Source organism: Cyrtonyx montezumae, unplaced genomic scaffold (assembly GCF_038088225.1).
Source record: "Cyrtonyx montezumae isolate F1298 unplaced genomic scaffold, pur_monq_1.0 scaffold_32, whole genome shotgun sequence".
NCBI classification, from domain to species: Eukaryota; Metazoa; Chordata; class Aves; order Galliformes; family Odontophoridae; genus Cyrtonyx; species Cyrtonyx montezumae.
This window is the reverse complement of record NW_027072037.1, coordinates 3,389,867-3,404,013: the sequence shown is the minus strand read 5'-3', so window position 1 is coordinate 3,404,013 and position 14,147 is coordinate 3,389,867. Positions and strand designations below refer to the sequence as shown.

The 14,147-nt window shown below is 49.3% G+C and overlaps 1 protein-coding gene across 1 annotated transcript in view; it reads left to right on the top strand.

Annotated features, from left to right (window-relative positions):
* The window catches only part of CCDC12 (coiled-coil domain containing 12), a 30,925-nt gene extending 17,108 nt beyond the window's left edge, over positions 1 to 13,817 (top strand). The window contains exons 2-7 of the mRNA XM_065744997.1: positions 1,504 to 1,574; positions 10,369 to 10,448; positions 12,120 to 12,181; positions 12,266 to 12,300; positions 12,686 to 12,762; positions 13,015 to 13,817. Of these exons, the coding sequence (XP_065601069.1) occupies positions 1,504 to 1,574; positions 10,369 to 10,448; positions 12,120 to 12,181; positions 12,266 to 12,300; positions 12,686 to 12,762; positions 13,015 to 13,094 (405 nt within the window). The 3' untranslated portion in view covers positions 13,095 to 13,817. The remainder of the gene's footprint in view (positions 1 to 1,503; positions 1,575 to 10,368; positions 10,449 to 12,119; positions 12,182 to 12,265; positions 12,301 to 12,685; positions 12,763 to 13,014) is intronic.
* The last annotated feature ends 330 nt before the right edge of the window (positions 13,818 to 14,147 follow it).

Sequence of the window (14,147 nt, the reverse complement as noted above, 5' to 3'; positions counted from 1 at the left end):
CATCTTCCTTATTTACATTTCCAAAGGAATAGCAGCATGACTTTAGGTGGTGTTGGGGTTACCATCGACACAAGGCACCTGGGCCTGGGGATTATGGGCTGGCTGTGGAAGAGGAGTGATGGGATTTCAATAATGAGTTATTTCAGCATTTGAGGAAAGGTGTGCAGTACTGTGGGACGTGCAGGCTTGTGGTGGGAAGAGCAGCCACTGCTTGGCATGAATGTCGTTGCCAAATCTCTCCGTAGTATTTCAGAACGCGCTTATAAACCTTGCAGATAAAATACAAACAGAATGGGGAGGATGTGGGCTGAACGCATGCGTACGGAGTGTGAAGAGATGAAAGGGATGAGAAAGTGAAAGAAGGCACTTCCCACACCTTGAAATAACTTCGGCTGAGGGCTGTCTGAATACGGTACAGAGCAAGGAGACATAGCACACTGCCCATGCTTCCGTCCAGCAGGGCTTTTCATTGAACAAGAAATGGCTGTGCAAATGATGGGAAGTGATTATGGGCTTCCCAAAAACCAAAACCTGCATTCAAACAGGGAGAGGAAATGAAATATTGATTTTAGGAATGACCTTTTCTTTTTAGCAAGACAGGACCATTTTGCTTAGTTGAACCTGAACAGCTGTATTCACTGAGCCTGGAGCAAAGCAAGCCTGGCTCCTCTCCCACTTTATAGTCTGTTTTTTTCACCCAGGTTGAGGAATAGAATTTTAAAGCTTGTGTATTGCCTTCCCTATGGCAGTATATTGTGTAATGCATGGATAGATGTTTGTCACCGAGTAAACTTCGTTCAGCAGTTAAATGGAATTGATTAATCAGTGGGAGACCAAACAAAACTTGTTATTGCTAATGCTCAGTGCTTGTCTGGGTAATAAATAGAGCTAGTGACGTGGCTAGCAAGCTGGTAGTGGTGTCTGGATGATGCAAAATGAGCCTCTTTGCTGTGCTGTTAAGGAGAAATCTGGTTATGCTACTGCAGAGAGTTTTAGGGGCTGAAATCAGACCCGTTGTAGTGCTGATTGCTGTCTGGTTTTTGTCAGTTTGTTATGCCCACAGGGGTTCCTGAGGGTGCTGCTGGCTCTTCCTTGCCCTGCTTGGTGGCCCTATCTCTCTGCTTGCCTTTTTTTGTGAGGTTTTGGTGTGGAGTTGGGATGAGGTTCCCAAGCTCTGACATTGATTTCAGCTTGCTGTTTGCTCCCTGAATTGATGCAGTTGCTCATTAATAAGAGGAAATCAAAGTTGAACAGTGTGATTGCCTCTGAGGGGAAGATTTGATTTTTTCCTTGCCAGTTCTAACATTTATTTATCATGTTATCTGGACAAGCAAAAAGGAGAAAAAGGGAAGCAGGCTTAATTTCAAGGTGTCCTAATAGCACAGCATCTTCAGGCTGTGCACTGCTGCCTGCCATGTGCCCTGGGAACAGTTTTTATGCTGGGTATTTTGCTCCATGGTATTTCCAGGGGCTGAGCTGACAGATAACTTCTCATCCTTCCAGAATAAGAACAGTGATGAACCTGAGGCCAAGCAGTTCAAAGAAGATGACGAGGAGGAGACCGTCAGGCACAGGTAATTATTTATTTATTCTAACTTCTCTCTCCTGTGTGTATCGTTCAGGCACAGCCCTCTTGTTTGCTAATTAGGATCTTCCTTGGCTTCAAATATGCAGGTTTTTTTGAGGTAGAGGAATAAAGAGCTTTTTTGGTGGCTTGCAGCAGAGCATCGCAGAAGGACAGTGACATTCACAGAGGCACCTGGAGGACAGGGGCACTTCAGAGTCCTCTAAGTTGGAGAATGGGATCACAGAATCGTAGAGGTTGGAAGGGATCTCTGGAGCAGCCCAACCCTTCTGCTAAAGCAGGTTGCACAGTAAAATATTCAGGCAGGTCTTAAATATCTCCAGAGAAGGAAACTCCACCACCTGCAGCCTGTTCCAGTGCTCTGTTATTCAATGTAAAGAAGTTCTTCCTCGTGTTCATATGGAACTTTCTGCATTCCAGTTTGTGCCCATTGACCCTTGTCCTGTTGCTTGGCACCACTGGAAAGAGCCTTTTGGCCACCACCCTTCAGATATTGATAAGCATTGATCAGATCCTGTCAGCCTTACCTTCTCCAGGCTGAACATCCCTGGGGCTCTCAGCATTTCCCCATCACGAGGTGCTCCAGCCACCCCATATCTCTGCAGCTCTGCTGGGCTCTCTCCAGCAGTTCCCTGTCTGCCTGAAACTGGGGAGCCCAGCACTGGGCCCAGTGCTCCAGATGTGGCTTCACCAGGGCAGAATAGAGGGCAGGAGAATCTCCCTCTCCCTGCTGCCACGCTCTGTGCAATGCACCCTAAGGTCTCACTGACCTTCTGGGCCACCACGTTGCACTGCTGGCTCCTGGTCAACTGGCTGCTGGTCAAGGAGAACACTCAGTTCCTTCACCACTGGTCTTTTCCAGCAGCTCAAGCCCTTGACTGCTATGTGTTGTTATTCCTCCCCAGCTGTAGGACTCCACACTTGCCCTTGTTGAACCTCATCAGGTTCCTGTCTGCCCAGGTTCCTCTGAATGGCAGCATAGGCACACTGCTGTGCTTTCTGTCACTTACATGTGTGTGGGTTGGAAAGTGCAGTTTTTTTCCATGATCAGAGACCCGAGGGCTTTGCAATGTACACGTGGCTGTTTAACTGCAGCTCACTGCTGTTTCTTCTTGTCACCGGAAAATGTGAGCACAAAGCTAACACAGGCAGGGTGCTGCTCCTGTCGGGACCCGCTGACTGCTCTTGGTTTCCTGCTGCTACTGATGCCATCGGGTTGGCTGTGGAGGCAACAGGGGGTGAGGTTTGCTTTGAGTTTTTGGGATATGAGGTCTTCTCATTGCTGTTTTTCATCACAGCATCTGTATGCATCAGAGCTGCTGCTGTGGGAGAAAGTGGAGCAGAATCTGTTCTCCTATTTCAGGGGTAACTTAGAAGCTGCAAACCATCCCTGAGCTGCCGGCATCGATTTTGTTCTGGGAGAGGTTCTCTGGACTGATCATTGGAGCTGAACTGCTGTAGGCACACCTGGAGGGTTTGGTGCTGGAGGAGCACGAGGTCTGGGCTGAAAGAGGAGTTAACGATCTTGGAAATGATCGTGAATAATGTATCAGCAGCTCTTGCTTTCCAGCCCTGCCACTTGATACACTGCATGGCCCTCTGTCCATGCTCTGCATGGCCCTCAAGCTAGCAGTGACACTCCTGCACCCAAACTGGTGGTGTGAATTGGTCACTTAAATCCCTACAGTAATCCTTCTCTCTGCTGGGACTGACTTTTAGTGTGGGGTCCACTTTTTCTTAACCACTGCTGGGCATCCTGAAGCGTATCAGAGGTGATGCAGTGTCATCCCAAATCTTCAGCATCACTGCTGCCAAGCTGGGAGGTTGCTTTTTCTAACACGTGCACGTTGGTGAGCTCTCTTCTTGCAGCAAAGCCTTCCTCTGCCCATGGGAGATGCCCTGAAGCTTCAGAGAGATTATAGAGTTAGGAGGTTGGTAGGAACCCACTATTTCCAGTCAGTGTTTTACTGGTGCTTGATGCAGATGTGGGCACTAGGCATCCACAATACGATAATAACTTCAGGGAGGGTGGCAGCTTTTGGGGCAAAAAGTTCCCTTTCCAGATCAATTTCCCCACAGGAGTCTGCAGCTCTTTATTCTACTGCTGCAGGTTTTGTCAGGATCCAGATGTTATTTGCAAGGCAAATGAGAGCAAGATCTGCTCTGCAGGAAATGTTTGAATCACAAATTTGGCTGAGTCGGTTCTTAGGTTTACAACTGAGCTCCATCCCATCTAGGGGGTTTTGCTGCTTTCTGCTTTACTTGTTGAATGCTCTTTCTTTGTCGCTGTAATGGGATGTGTGTTTTTAAGCAGAGTGCCAGCGAGCTGCTAACTTGATTTCATCTCAGATTTTCATTTCCTGGTAGCGTAGCTGAGCTTTCTCAACCCTTTGAAAAAGAGAACTGCTCTGCACTAATGCCTTGTGTGCTGGTGAAGAAAGGTAAGATGAACTAATGTGAGCAATGAGGGGGTCCTGGTAGCCTGCGTGTGCTGTCCCTGCTAGCTCTGCTGCTTTCTCAACCTGAAAACCATCACACAACCAAGGGCAGTGAAACCCATAAGTAATCATGTGGCCCATATATAGACTTTGGGTGACCTGGAATTCATTTCTGCCTTTCTAGGGGGCAGGAACAGCCTTGCCTGCTGCTTCAGCTCTCTGCAGTGTGGCTTTAGGGCTAGTTTTCACCCAGCTGAGATGTTGGTGAAGGGCTGAGCCCACATCAGGGCCTGGATTTCACACCCTGCACTACAGGCAGAACCAAATATTTTCTCGCTGCCAATGCACCAGAACAATTTTCAGCAGCTTCCTGTTTTTTTTTTTTTTTTTCTGACCAGCTCAAAGCTCCCCACCCTGCCTTTTTTTATTTTATTTTATTTTTTGTTCCTTGTTTTTTATCACACTGCAAGATACCACCGCAGGAACAAGTGCTGACAAGGCCCTCTGTGAAAAATGCAATCTCCTTGCAGCAATTTCAGCTCTGGATATCTCTCATCTGCCTCTCAGGGGAGCTTATATCTGTAATTGCTTAAGAGTTTGGGTTATTTTGTTTTTACCAGTTCTGCTTAACCCACTGACCAGGAAATGCCTCCTGCTGTGCAGCAGCCTGCTGTCAACTTTGGCTGTTGCAGGGTGTGGGTGGACTTCGGCCCTTCTGCCCGGTTCCTGCAGGAAAAGCGAGCTGCTGTGCTTAGGATCCAACAGCACAGAGCACTGAGCTTTGAAGTTCAGCCACAGTTCTGCAAGCAGAGCTCGTCAGGGATGTTAGAAATGTCAATAAATAGCCAGGGTAAGGCTTGGAGAAGGAGGAGGGGACCCAAAAATCTTTGCTTTAGCTAAAAATGAAGATGCAGCAAGCTGCTGTTCATCACCTGCAAGGGATTTCAACACTCAGCCACCTTTTAAAGTTACAAGTCTGTGCTCTGCTGCTTGCAGAGGTGGGGTGTTAGGAGGAGGAGGGGGAGGCAGGACTGGGAAATGTCAGTCCTCCTTTTTAAGGCTTTTTCCTCCAGAAGAAGAAAATGGCACCAAAAAATACAGCAGTGAATGTGGTCAGTGCTGGGCTTGGCCTGGCAGGGCAGCAAGGCAGGAGCATGGATAACCACTGTACAGAGCTTCCTACATCCTTTGGCACGGAGAGATGAAAAAGTAATGAGTATGGGTGAAAGCAGTTATTTGTTCAGGCAGAGCTTGACACGTGTGTGACTGTGGTGTTGTTGATAGAAATCTGCAAGGGCAGCCAAAGCTGTGGTGTGGTGTGGGCGCTGTGTGATGAGCCAGGCTCTGTTGTCACTCTGTGTCACTGAGGGATCCAGCGTGTCCCCTTGCAGCAGGGAAGTGCAGGGCTCAGGGCAGGAGGTGGCCAGGAGAGAAGCTGGAGCCTGCCAGCTCATGCTCAGCAATGAGGAAGGAGAGCTTGGCCCTGTTTGGAGGCCAACAAAAGGTCTGTAGTCATCCAGGTGCTCCCAAAGTACCTTCAGGACCTCTTTGCAGCTTGAGCTTTGAGGATGGCAGCTTGTTGCCCCATAAAGTGTGGACAAAACTCTTTGTGCCAGCTGCAGGGTGCTGCACCATCACCAAGCTCCCGGTGCTGTGTCCTGTTCTGCAGCTTGAGTGTAGGTTTCCTCCTCATCATATTTACTAATCTACTGCCTGGAAAATGCTCTTGTGTCTGCTGAAGCTGTGTGGGAGGCCAGACAGCCCCGTGGCACATGCCTGCATTTGAAATGTTTCTCTCACAGCCCTTTTCCTGCAGTACCCAGAGATACGTCCCCAAGAAGCATGTCCTGAGAAACCAGCTGTCTGGGGGCTCGGAGAGAAGTGCTTGTTTTTTGGCATTCCTCGAGTGCCTCTCAGCAGCCACTTGAGGAGGAGGATGTGCTCTGACACGCTCAGCTATTTGAGCAGGAGCAGCACACAAGGTGGGTGCTGGTGGGAGCCACTGCTCTTTGCCTCTGCTTGTTGCTCATTCCTTTTCTGCCCCAGGTGAGGAATCGAGGAACAAAGGGAATAGCTTCACACCATTATCAAACAACAGCTTTGGACTTCTGTGTTGTGTCCTGTGGAGATGCCTCAATCTTGCTGCAGGATAGTTTTGGGGAGCCTTTGCCAAACGTTTGGGGCGTGGAAGTGGTTTCTTGGTTTCTAACTTGGAGGAGCTGCAGATTGCTAGAAAGGTCACCGTGCACAAAAAAAGCAGCCTGGAGATGTATGGACCTTGCTTTTAGCAAGCCCAGCTGCAGGGAAGCTCTCAGGCAGGCTGCAGCAGGAGGGGATGACAGAGCTGACTGCAAGAATGGAGAGTGCAAAAAAGAAGGGTTTGTGAAAGGAAATCTCTACCAGGATGGATGAGTGACAGTGCTGTGGCACATGGAGCAATGGATGGTCCCCCAAATCACTGCTTCTTCAAGGATTTGGGACCTCGCCTGTGCTTCCTCGATGTGTTCAAACAGGGCCACACAGCAGTAAGTGGAATTTGGAGAAGCTGAGAAATAAAGTGAAATTCTTGCTGTGGTTTCTCTTGGAAGGGCGAAATGGAAGTTGCTGTCAAGGCTGTGTGGTTTCAAGCAAGTTGAAGTGGATGTCACAAAAGAATAGGAGGCTCTGGAGCAGCTTGAGGAGGCTGAAGGGGTCAGCAAATTGTCCAACCAGGTGGTATTTCTCCAGGACTTCAGAAGGAAATAACTCAAACCAGCAAAGATGGGGCTGGGAACACTTCCCTAAACTGCATCCAAAGAACGAAAAGTCTCTTTTTGGGTAGATCTGGGTGTTAGGAGAGTGACTTTTTTTTTGTTGCTGGGTTGGTTGCAGCAGAGGAGTCATCCTCACAAGTGGCAGGTTATCAGCATGTGAATGCTTCGCTGCCAGACTGAAGAAGTCCTCTTACCAATTGAAAAACAGGCCCTTGAGGCCGAAGGAGTAAAGCAGAAACAACCTGGGAGACAGCATTGAGTGTTCTGCTTTGCATTGAGATAAATTCTTGCATTCTGCACATACCCTGCCTGCCCTGTCATTTCCAGCACTCCTGCTTCGAGGAGAAGCTGATATCCCTCCTTCTTCCCAGGAATGATCTTAGAAGGTTGGAAAAGACCTCTAAGATCCCCAAGTGCAACCCCAGCCCACCCTGCCGTGCCCACTGAGCACATCCCTCAGTGCCACATCTCTGCAGTTCTGGAGCACCTCCAGGGATGGTGACCCCACCACCTCCCTGGACAGCTGTGCCACTGCATCACCATTCATTCAGAGAAGAAATTGTTCCTGGTATCCAACCTGAGCCTCCTGTGGCACAGTGTGAGGCCATCACCTCTTGTGCTATGGCTGTCACCTGGGAGCAGAGGTTGACTCCCACCTAGACACAATTTCTTTTCAGGAGTTGTACAGTGTGATGTGGTCTCTCTTGAGCCTCCTCCAGACTGAACAATCCCAGTTCCCTCAGCCTCTCTCTGTAAGACTTGTGGTCCAAACCCTTCAACAAACAGTAACAGAAAGTAGATTTGAGGCACTCCTGAGTCTGAAACAGGGAACCTGCCACCACCAATGCACTTCAGGGGTGAACTGAGAGGGTTGTGCTTTGCTTCCCTTTGCAAGTCCTGCAGTTCCCCTGAAGCTTGTGTGGTTCCAGCAGCTTGGTGCTTGCTGGTCCTGAATGAGGATGCAGGATGCTGTGTTCCTTCCCAGCCAAGCCAATATTGCTGGAGCATTGCACCCTGCAAGCTGTTCTTGCTAACCTGGCCTCTGCCTGTTCGTTCTGCACAGAGCCTGTTGTTCACTCTGTTTTCTTTGTTGTCGTGGGAACTTTGATAATTTGAGAAGCATGCTGGGCTGTCTCTGTGGAAGGCAGTGCTGGAAGAACTGCTGACACCTGAACTTAATTTAACCCACTCTGTGGAAGGCCAGCAATGTGGTCTTAAGTATATGTTTTTAACCTTCAAACTGTTAGGGGTGTCCTCATCCATCTGCTCATTTTCAGAGACGCGGAGGAAAATGGGGAGACCACAGTGAAATGAGGAGACCAAGACAACAGCTTTTACTGCTGGGTTCACACGTGCCAAAACCCCTGAGGAGCAGGCCACGGGGGTGCTGGGTGCCAGCAATTACTGGAGGCAGGTGTGAGAGCTCCTCCTGCATCATGCACTTAATGAAAGGGATCGATCTGCGTTAGTTTGCTCCTATGATTGGGCATGGCTTTAATAAAGAACTGAGAGCACTGGAGGAAACTTGGTGGGCACTTGGTGGTCTTCACCCCTGCGAGTGGCTGCTTCCCTTCTGCTCTTCTGCTGTTGCCAAGTTGTGCATTATGTTTTGGTTTTTTTCCCATTTTTTATAATCTCATGGATAAATCTCTAGTGAGCACGAGCAGTGCTAGCAGAGTGAGGCTTTGGTGTGGCTGAGCATCATGTGTGCAAAATGGTGGGTGTGAAATACCGCCTTTCAAGGTGTAGTGCTGACTTCTTGCTGAGCTGAAAGGAACAGCTAGCTTAGCTCATGGCTCTTTTGTTTTAAGCTCTCTGACCCTTAGGGGAGGCTGTGTTTGGTTCCCATTCAGCTGCAAGGGAATCCTTCTAAACACGAGCTAAAACAAGCAGGATGTGTGGGAGAGGTTGCAGGTTTGCATTCTGCAGGGTCTGGTGTTGTCACTTGAAATGATGAATTCTCTCCAGTGAGAGTGGCCAGATGGCCAACATCACAGCCTGACATCCCATCACCTCCAGGGTGAATTAGCTGTTTCTCTCCCTCCTTTACAACTCAGTCCTGCTGAGTAGAGCCTATAAAACCAAGGAATCATGAGGATTTCTGTGTGCAGCTCCATCACCCAAGATCATAGCACATCTCCAGGGATGGGGCATCCACCACCTCTGTGGACAACCTGTTACAGTGCCTCACCACTCCTATTGCAAAAATTCCTTTCCTTATATCCAATCTGTATCTTCCTCTTCTAGTTTGAAACTGTTTCCCCTTGTCCTTGAAGATGACATCAGTGGCTCTTGCCTTGTCCATTGGTGCAGCTATGCCATCATAGAAGGTCATTAGGCTGCCTGTCAGTGTCCCTGCAAAGAACCACCATGCTCAAGTAATAAATGCCTTCTCCCAGGGCTGTTTTACATAAAAATTCCCATAAAACTGCACAGCACAGTGTGTCTGCTTACTCCTTCCTTTCACCAGTGCTGGGGAAACCTGGGCTGTTGTGGTTTAACGCTGATGTGAGGGATTGGGCAACCTGGGCTTGACACTGGAGGAATTTCTGCAGTGTCCTAACCTGCCTGGTCCTGCTTCCCAGCATGCTGCTTGCATTTCTCTGAGTTAGGTCTCACAGAGAGACTGCAAGAACAGGATGTGAGGTGTTCAGGAGCTGAACCAGAGAAACAACAATACTCATGTTGCACGTGGTAGTCCGTGTGGGTCCGTTCCATCATGGCCTATTCCATGACTGCACCAGGGGAGGTTCAGGTTGGATGGTAGGAGCAGTTTCTTTTAGAAAGAGCTTGGTCAGGTGTTGGCACAGGCTGCCCAGGGAGATGGTGGGGTCTCCATCCCTGGAGGTGTTCATGGGTTGTGGAGATGTGGTTCTGAGGGACATGGCCAGTGGCTATGTTGGGGTGGGCTGGGGTTGAGTTTGGGGCAGGCAAGCAGAGTTTGCTCAGTGTAGGATGCTGGAAAGGCATGGGGAGGAGTTGAATGGTACTGCATAGCCCAACAGTAGCACCTGGCAAGGTAGGACTGAGGCAGAAAGAAAACCAAAGTATCGCCTCTGGGTATGGTGGCAGAGCAAATGACAAAGGTTTGCCCTTTGTGGAAATTTGTAGGGTGTGCAGCTTAAATTGTCGTGCATTTGTATGTTCTGAAATAGCTCCATTAAATGTCACTCACCTCAGGCACCAACCTTAAATGAAGAAACAGACAGAAAGCCTTGTTGTTTCTCCATCCTTAATATCTAGCAGGGAAGTGACCCACGTATAAAAAGAACAGCCTTTAGAAGGGGCAGAATTGGCATGTGAATATGGGGGAGGTGTATGCAGTGAGGAAATAGTTGGGTTGTGTTCTGTGCAGGATGGGGGGAGCTTTGGGTCACCATCACTTCCTCTACATGGAAAACTGCATTCCTCCCCTTGTAGCTCCTTTGTCCTAGTTGTGGCATGCCCAGAAGCATCTCTGGTGATCAGTTCACCTCTTATACCCAGAAATACTCTTTTGTCCCATCCTTCCTGTGTTGGGATTTCTGGGTTTTGTCATGGCTGGTCTCTGGCTTTCGTGCTCATGTCTCCTTACTCTGTGTCTCCTTCCCAGGGAGCTTGTACTGCGAAACTATGACCCTGAAGATGAGGAGCTGAAGAAGAGGAAATTGCCCCCAGCCAAGCCACCCTCAGGTGGGTTGAAATGAGGGAGGAGCAGAGCAACAGCACTTCCCATGATGGTGCTGATGCCTCAGCAAGGACGACAGCATGCAGAGCCCTTTGCAGGTGTGCACTGCAGAGGTGCACTTTAACACTCCATAGAGATGGAGACATTCAAGATCAAGCAGGACAGGGCTCTGAGCAGCCTTATCTAGCTGTAGGTGCTCTTGTTCTCTGCAGAAAAGTTGAACTAGATGACCTTTAAAGGTCCATTCTTACTCAAATGTTTCTATGGTCTGATCCCCTCCCATTGCTGAGCATTCCTCCCACCAGCACTCTGGTGCTTTGGGCATACAAAACAGCAAAGGGCTCTGCATCCAGCCAGCCTGTTGCAAAATGAATGAATTACACCTTTTCCTTTCCTAAATCAGATGGCTTGGAAACCTCTGTGCTCCTGGGGTGTAACTCCAGCCCCAGGTGGAAGAGTCACTGGGATGGTTGCAGCTGTTGACTTCAGATTCTGGGAGATGTGTGTGCATGCCTGAGCTGTGCTGGGGGTGAGAATGGTGCTTGCAGGCTCCGTTGCTTCATCATCCCCGTGGGGCTGCACGCCCTGCATTGCACAAGTGGGGTGTGTGTCTGAGCACACACAGTCCAGCCCAAATGAGAGGGCTGATGCTCGGAAGAACCGAGCTCTTGCTGCACGATTCTCAAGGAGATTGAGGCTGTTTTGTTTGAATTACCTTTAAACAAATATTAGTCATGAGTCTAAGGGCATTCAATCTGTTGTTTCCTACCACTGAACCACTGCACAGCTTTGAGAAGGGAGGCAAAGGAGAGGAGTTCCCTTGATCTTGAAATATTAAGTCCTCCTGGAATATATCTCTTTTAAAATGCCCTAAATAAAAAGACTGTCTTTGGCAGAGATCTGCTAGGTAGGAATGCTGACACTGCGCTTTCTTTATCCTTTTGTATAAGTTTCAAACTTCTTCAGCTCTTCCCCTGTGTGTGGGTTGGAAGTGGGAGCAGCAGTTGTGACTCTTTTCAGTAAAATACATGTTCTCTCCCGGCCTCTTTGGAGCTGTAGTGCTGCTCTTGTGTCTGGAGTAACCTTGGGCACTTTGCCCAAGGGATGGACATAAGCTGGAGCAGGATTTTGTTCATCCCTGATGGATGTGCACTGCCCCTGGTGACCACACACCGTGCACAGAGCTGGAACTGATGGATGGAAGGCTGTTCTCAGTGCATGCTTTGCCAGTAGCTCCCCAGTATCTGGAGATGTTTGTGTAAGGGCTGGGCTGGAGCTTGGTCACTTCTGGAGCATGGCTTCATGCCATGGCCTCATAAATGAGTCACAGTGAGTCAAACTGCAACTTAAAGATCTATGGACATGCAAAGTGGGAGATGGATGCAGCCCTTGCCAGCATGGAACTTGAGCCCAGTAGACTTCCTGCTGGCGTTTGTTGTGTTTCATTGCTAGTTTTGCATCGTTTTCAGATAAGTTTTAGGAGTCTCTGGAAGAGTTCATGTAGTGAAGGAATGTGTGTGCCCATAGATTCTCACGTGGATACTAGGTTATTAAGGTGATGCTGTTCAAATTGGGCTTTTGTAAAAGCTTTTCCAAAGGGTTCTGGTGGGTCTCCCCATGCCTTGTCCCCTTGGTGTGTCCCACTGTGCTGATGCTGATCCTGTTCCTCCATCTAGTGGAAGACAAGGTGAAGGACCAGCTGGAGGCAGCTAAGCCAGAGACCATCATTGATGAAGTGGTACGTATGGAGAGCTGCTCCACGCTGGACGCGCATCTCTGTGTTGCTTCCAGCTCTCACTGAGTGTCTCCTGTTCCTCCCTAGGATCTGACAAACCTGGCCCCCAGGAAGCCAGACTGGTGAGTGTGTGTTGAGCCCTTCTCCTGGGAAAGGAGTGTTTGCATCACTGGTGTGTTGCCAACAGCTGGAGATTGTCCAGATTGGGCTAGAAGTGCGAGAAATGGGAAACCTGTTGAGGGAAACACAAGGCATGGGACTGTTCTCCCCTTTCCTTGTTTACATCATGTGGCTCTGCTGGTCCCTGTAGGGTACTTGTCAGCATGGTGGTTTCAGTGACAGAGTCATCATGTTGGTTTGCCCGTGAGCTGTGTTGTTTTGCTCTGCTCCATGGTGTTCATAGGAGTGTGAAGAAGTTTCTTTCCTGCTAGGAAAGCTGCAACATGGCTGTGTTCTCAGCTGCCTGGGGTCAAGGATGTGTTCTGATGTCACTGTTTTCCTCCCTAGGGATTTAAAACGAGACGTAGCCAAGAAGATGGAGAAGCTGGAGAAGAGGACTCAGAGAGCCATTGCTGAACTGATCCGTGGGTGATGGTGCCAAGGGGATGGTGTTTGGGGTCACCAATTATCTTGAAGCAATGATGCACATACAGTCCTTGTTGGGAGCTCAGTGCCTTGCTGTTGGGCAGGGAGGGGCTGGTGAAGTTTCATCCACTTCCCAAACAGGAAGATTTGCATGAAAAGGAAGAATGGTTTGAAGGCCTAGGGGCTGCAGTTCAGCTTTTCTCCCAGTACAGAGGGTTTATTGCTAAGCAGCTGCTGTTTCTCACTTGCAGGAGAGCGCTTGAAAGGACAGGAGGAGGAGCTGGCAGCAGCTGTTGGATCAGCAAAGCAAGATGGGAGTGACTCTGAGTGATTTGCACCATCAGGGCACGGGCTCTGCCAGAGACATCTATCCCATCGCTTTCAGGTAGAGGGGCCTCACTGCTGACCAACACTTTCACCAGGAGCCAACATGTCCTGGAGGAAAGGGACAGATCTGAGGAGTTGTGCTTCCCTCTCTGAGGCTGTGGCTGGTGGATGAAGCACATTTGACAGACTGCTTTTAAGGACCACGAAGGGTTGGTTGATGGGAGTGGGCAGACATCCAGGTTGCCTTGAACCTGGCAAGAGTTGGAGCAGGGAAGATGTGGGCAAAAGGGCCAAGTGCCAGAAAAAGTACATCCAGGAACCTCTCCTCACTTGCTTGTTTAAAAGATCCCCACGCAGCCTGCAGCAGCTCTTAGGGGCACTGCTCTTGGTTAGGGTGCTCCTTTCTGCAGAAAACTGATGTCACTTTACAGAGAACAAGGTCTCTTGCTCTGGAGAACATCTGCTGAGTGTTTGGGAACCTTTCCCCCATGGTCACACCCAGCATGTACAGAGTGACTCTCCTGGAAGTGCTGTGTGCTCAGGACCTATTGTCTCCTCTGTGTTAGGAGAAGTGTCCCAAATGAGAGACTAAAGTGTGTCTCTTTTCTGTTCCCTGAAGCTTCCAGACCCTCCAGGCTGTGCAGTGTGCACCACTCCTCTGGATGTTTTATAATTGACAAGGTTTGTTGTAACAAGTATTTTCATAATAAAATGGCCCCGCTGTGGAGGAAGCTGTTGTTTGGTCTGTTTGCAGAGGTCTGTGTGGAGGCAGCTCACTTCTGTCTTCCTCATATCAGTCTCGTATCATATCAGACCATTTGTCCCCTTTTGTCCCTGGGATGAGGAGCAGCTCCGTTTGGTGTAAGTTTGGGGTGGCTGAGCTGTACATACAGCTCCTAGAACTCCTGGGTCTGAGCTGTGCTGTGGATCCGACACCTCTGGGTCATACCAGCTCCATTTCCAGATGGATGGACACGTGAGCCCGACAAGGAGACAAATGATGTGCCCAAACCCTGAGCCAGCAGGCATCCCGTGTCTCCAGTGTTGGTGTGTGGGT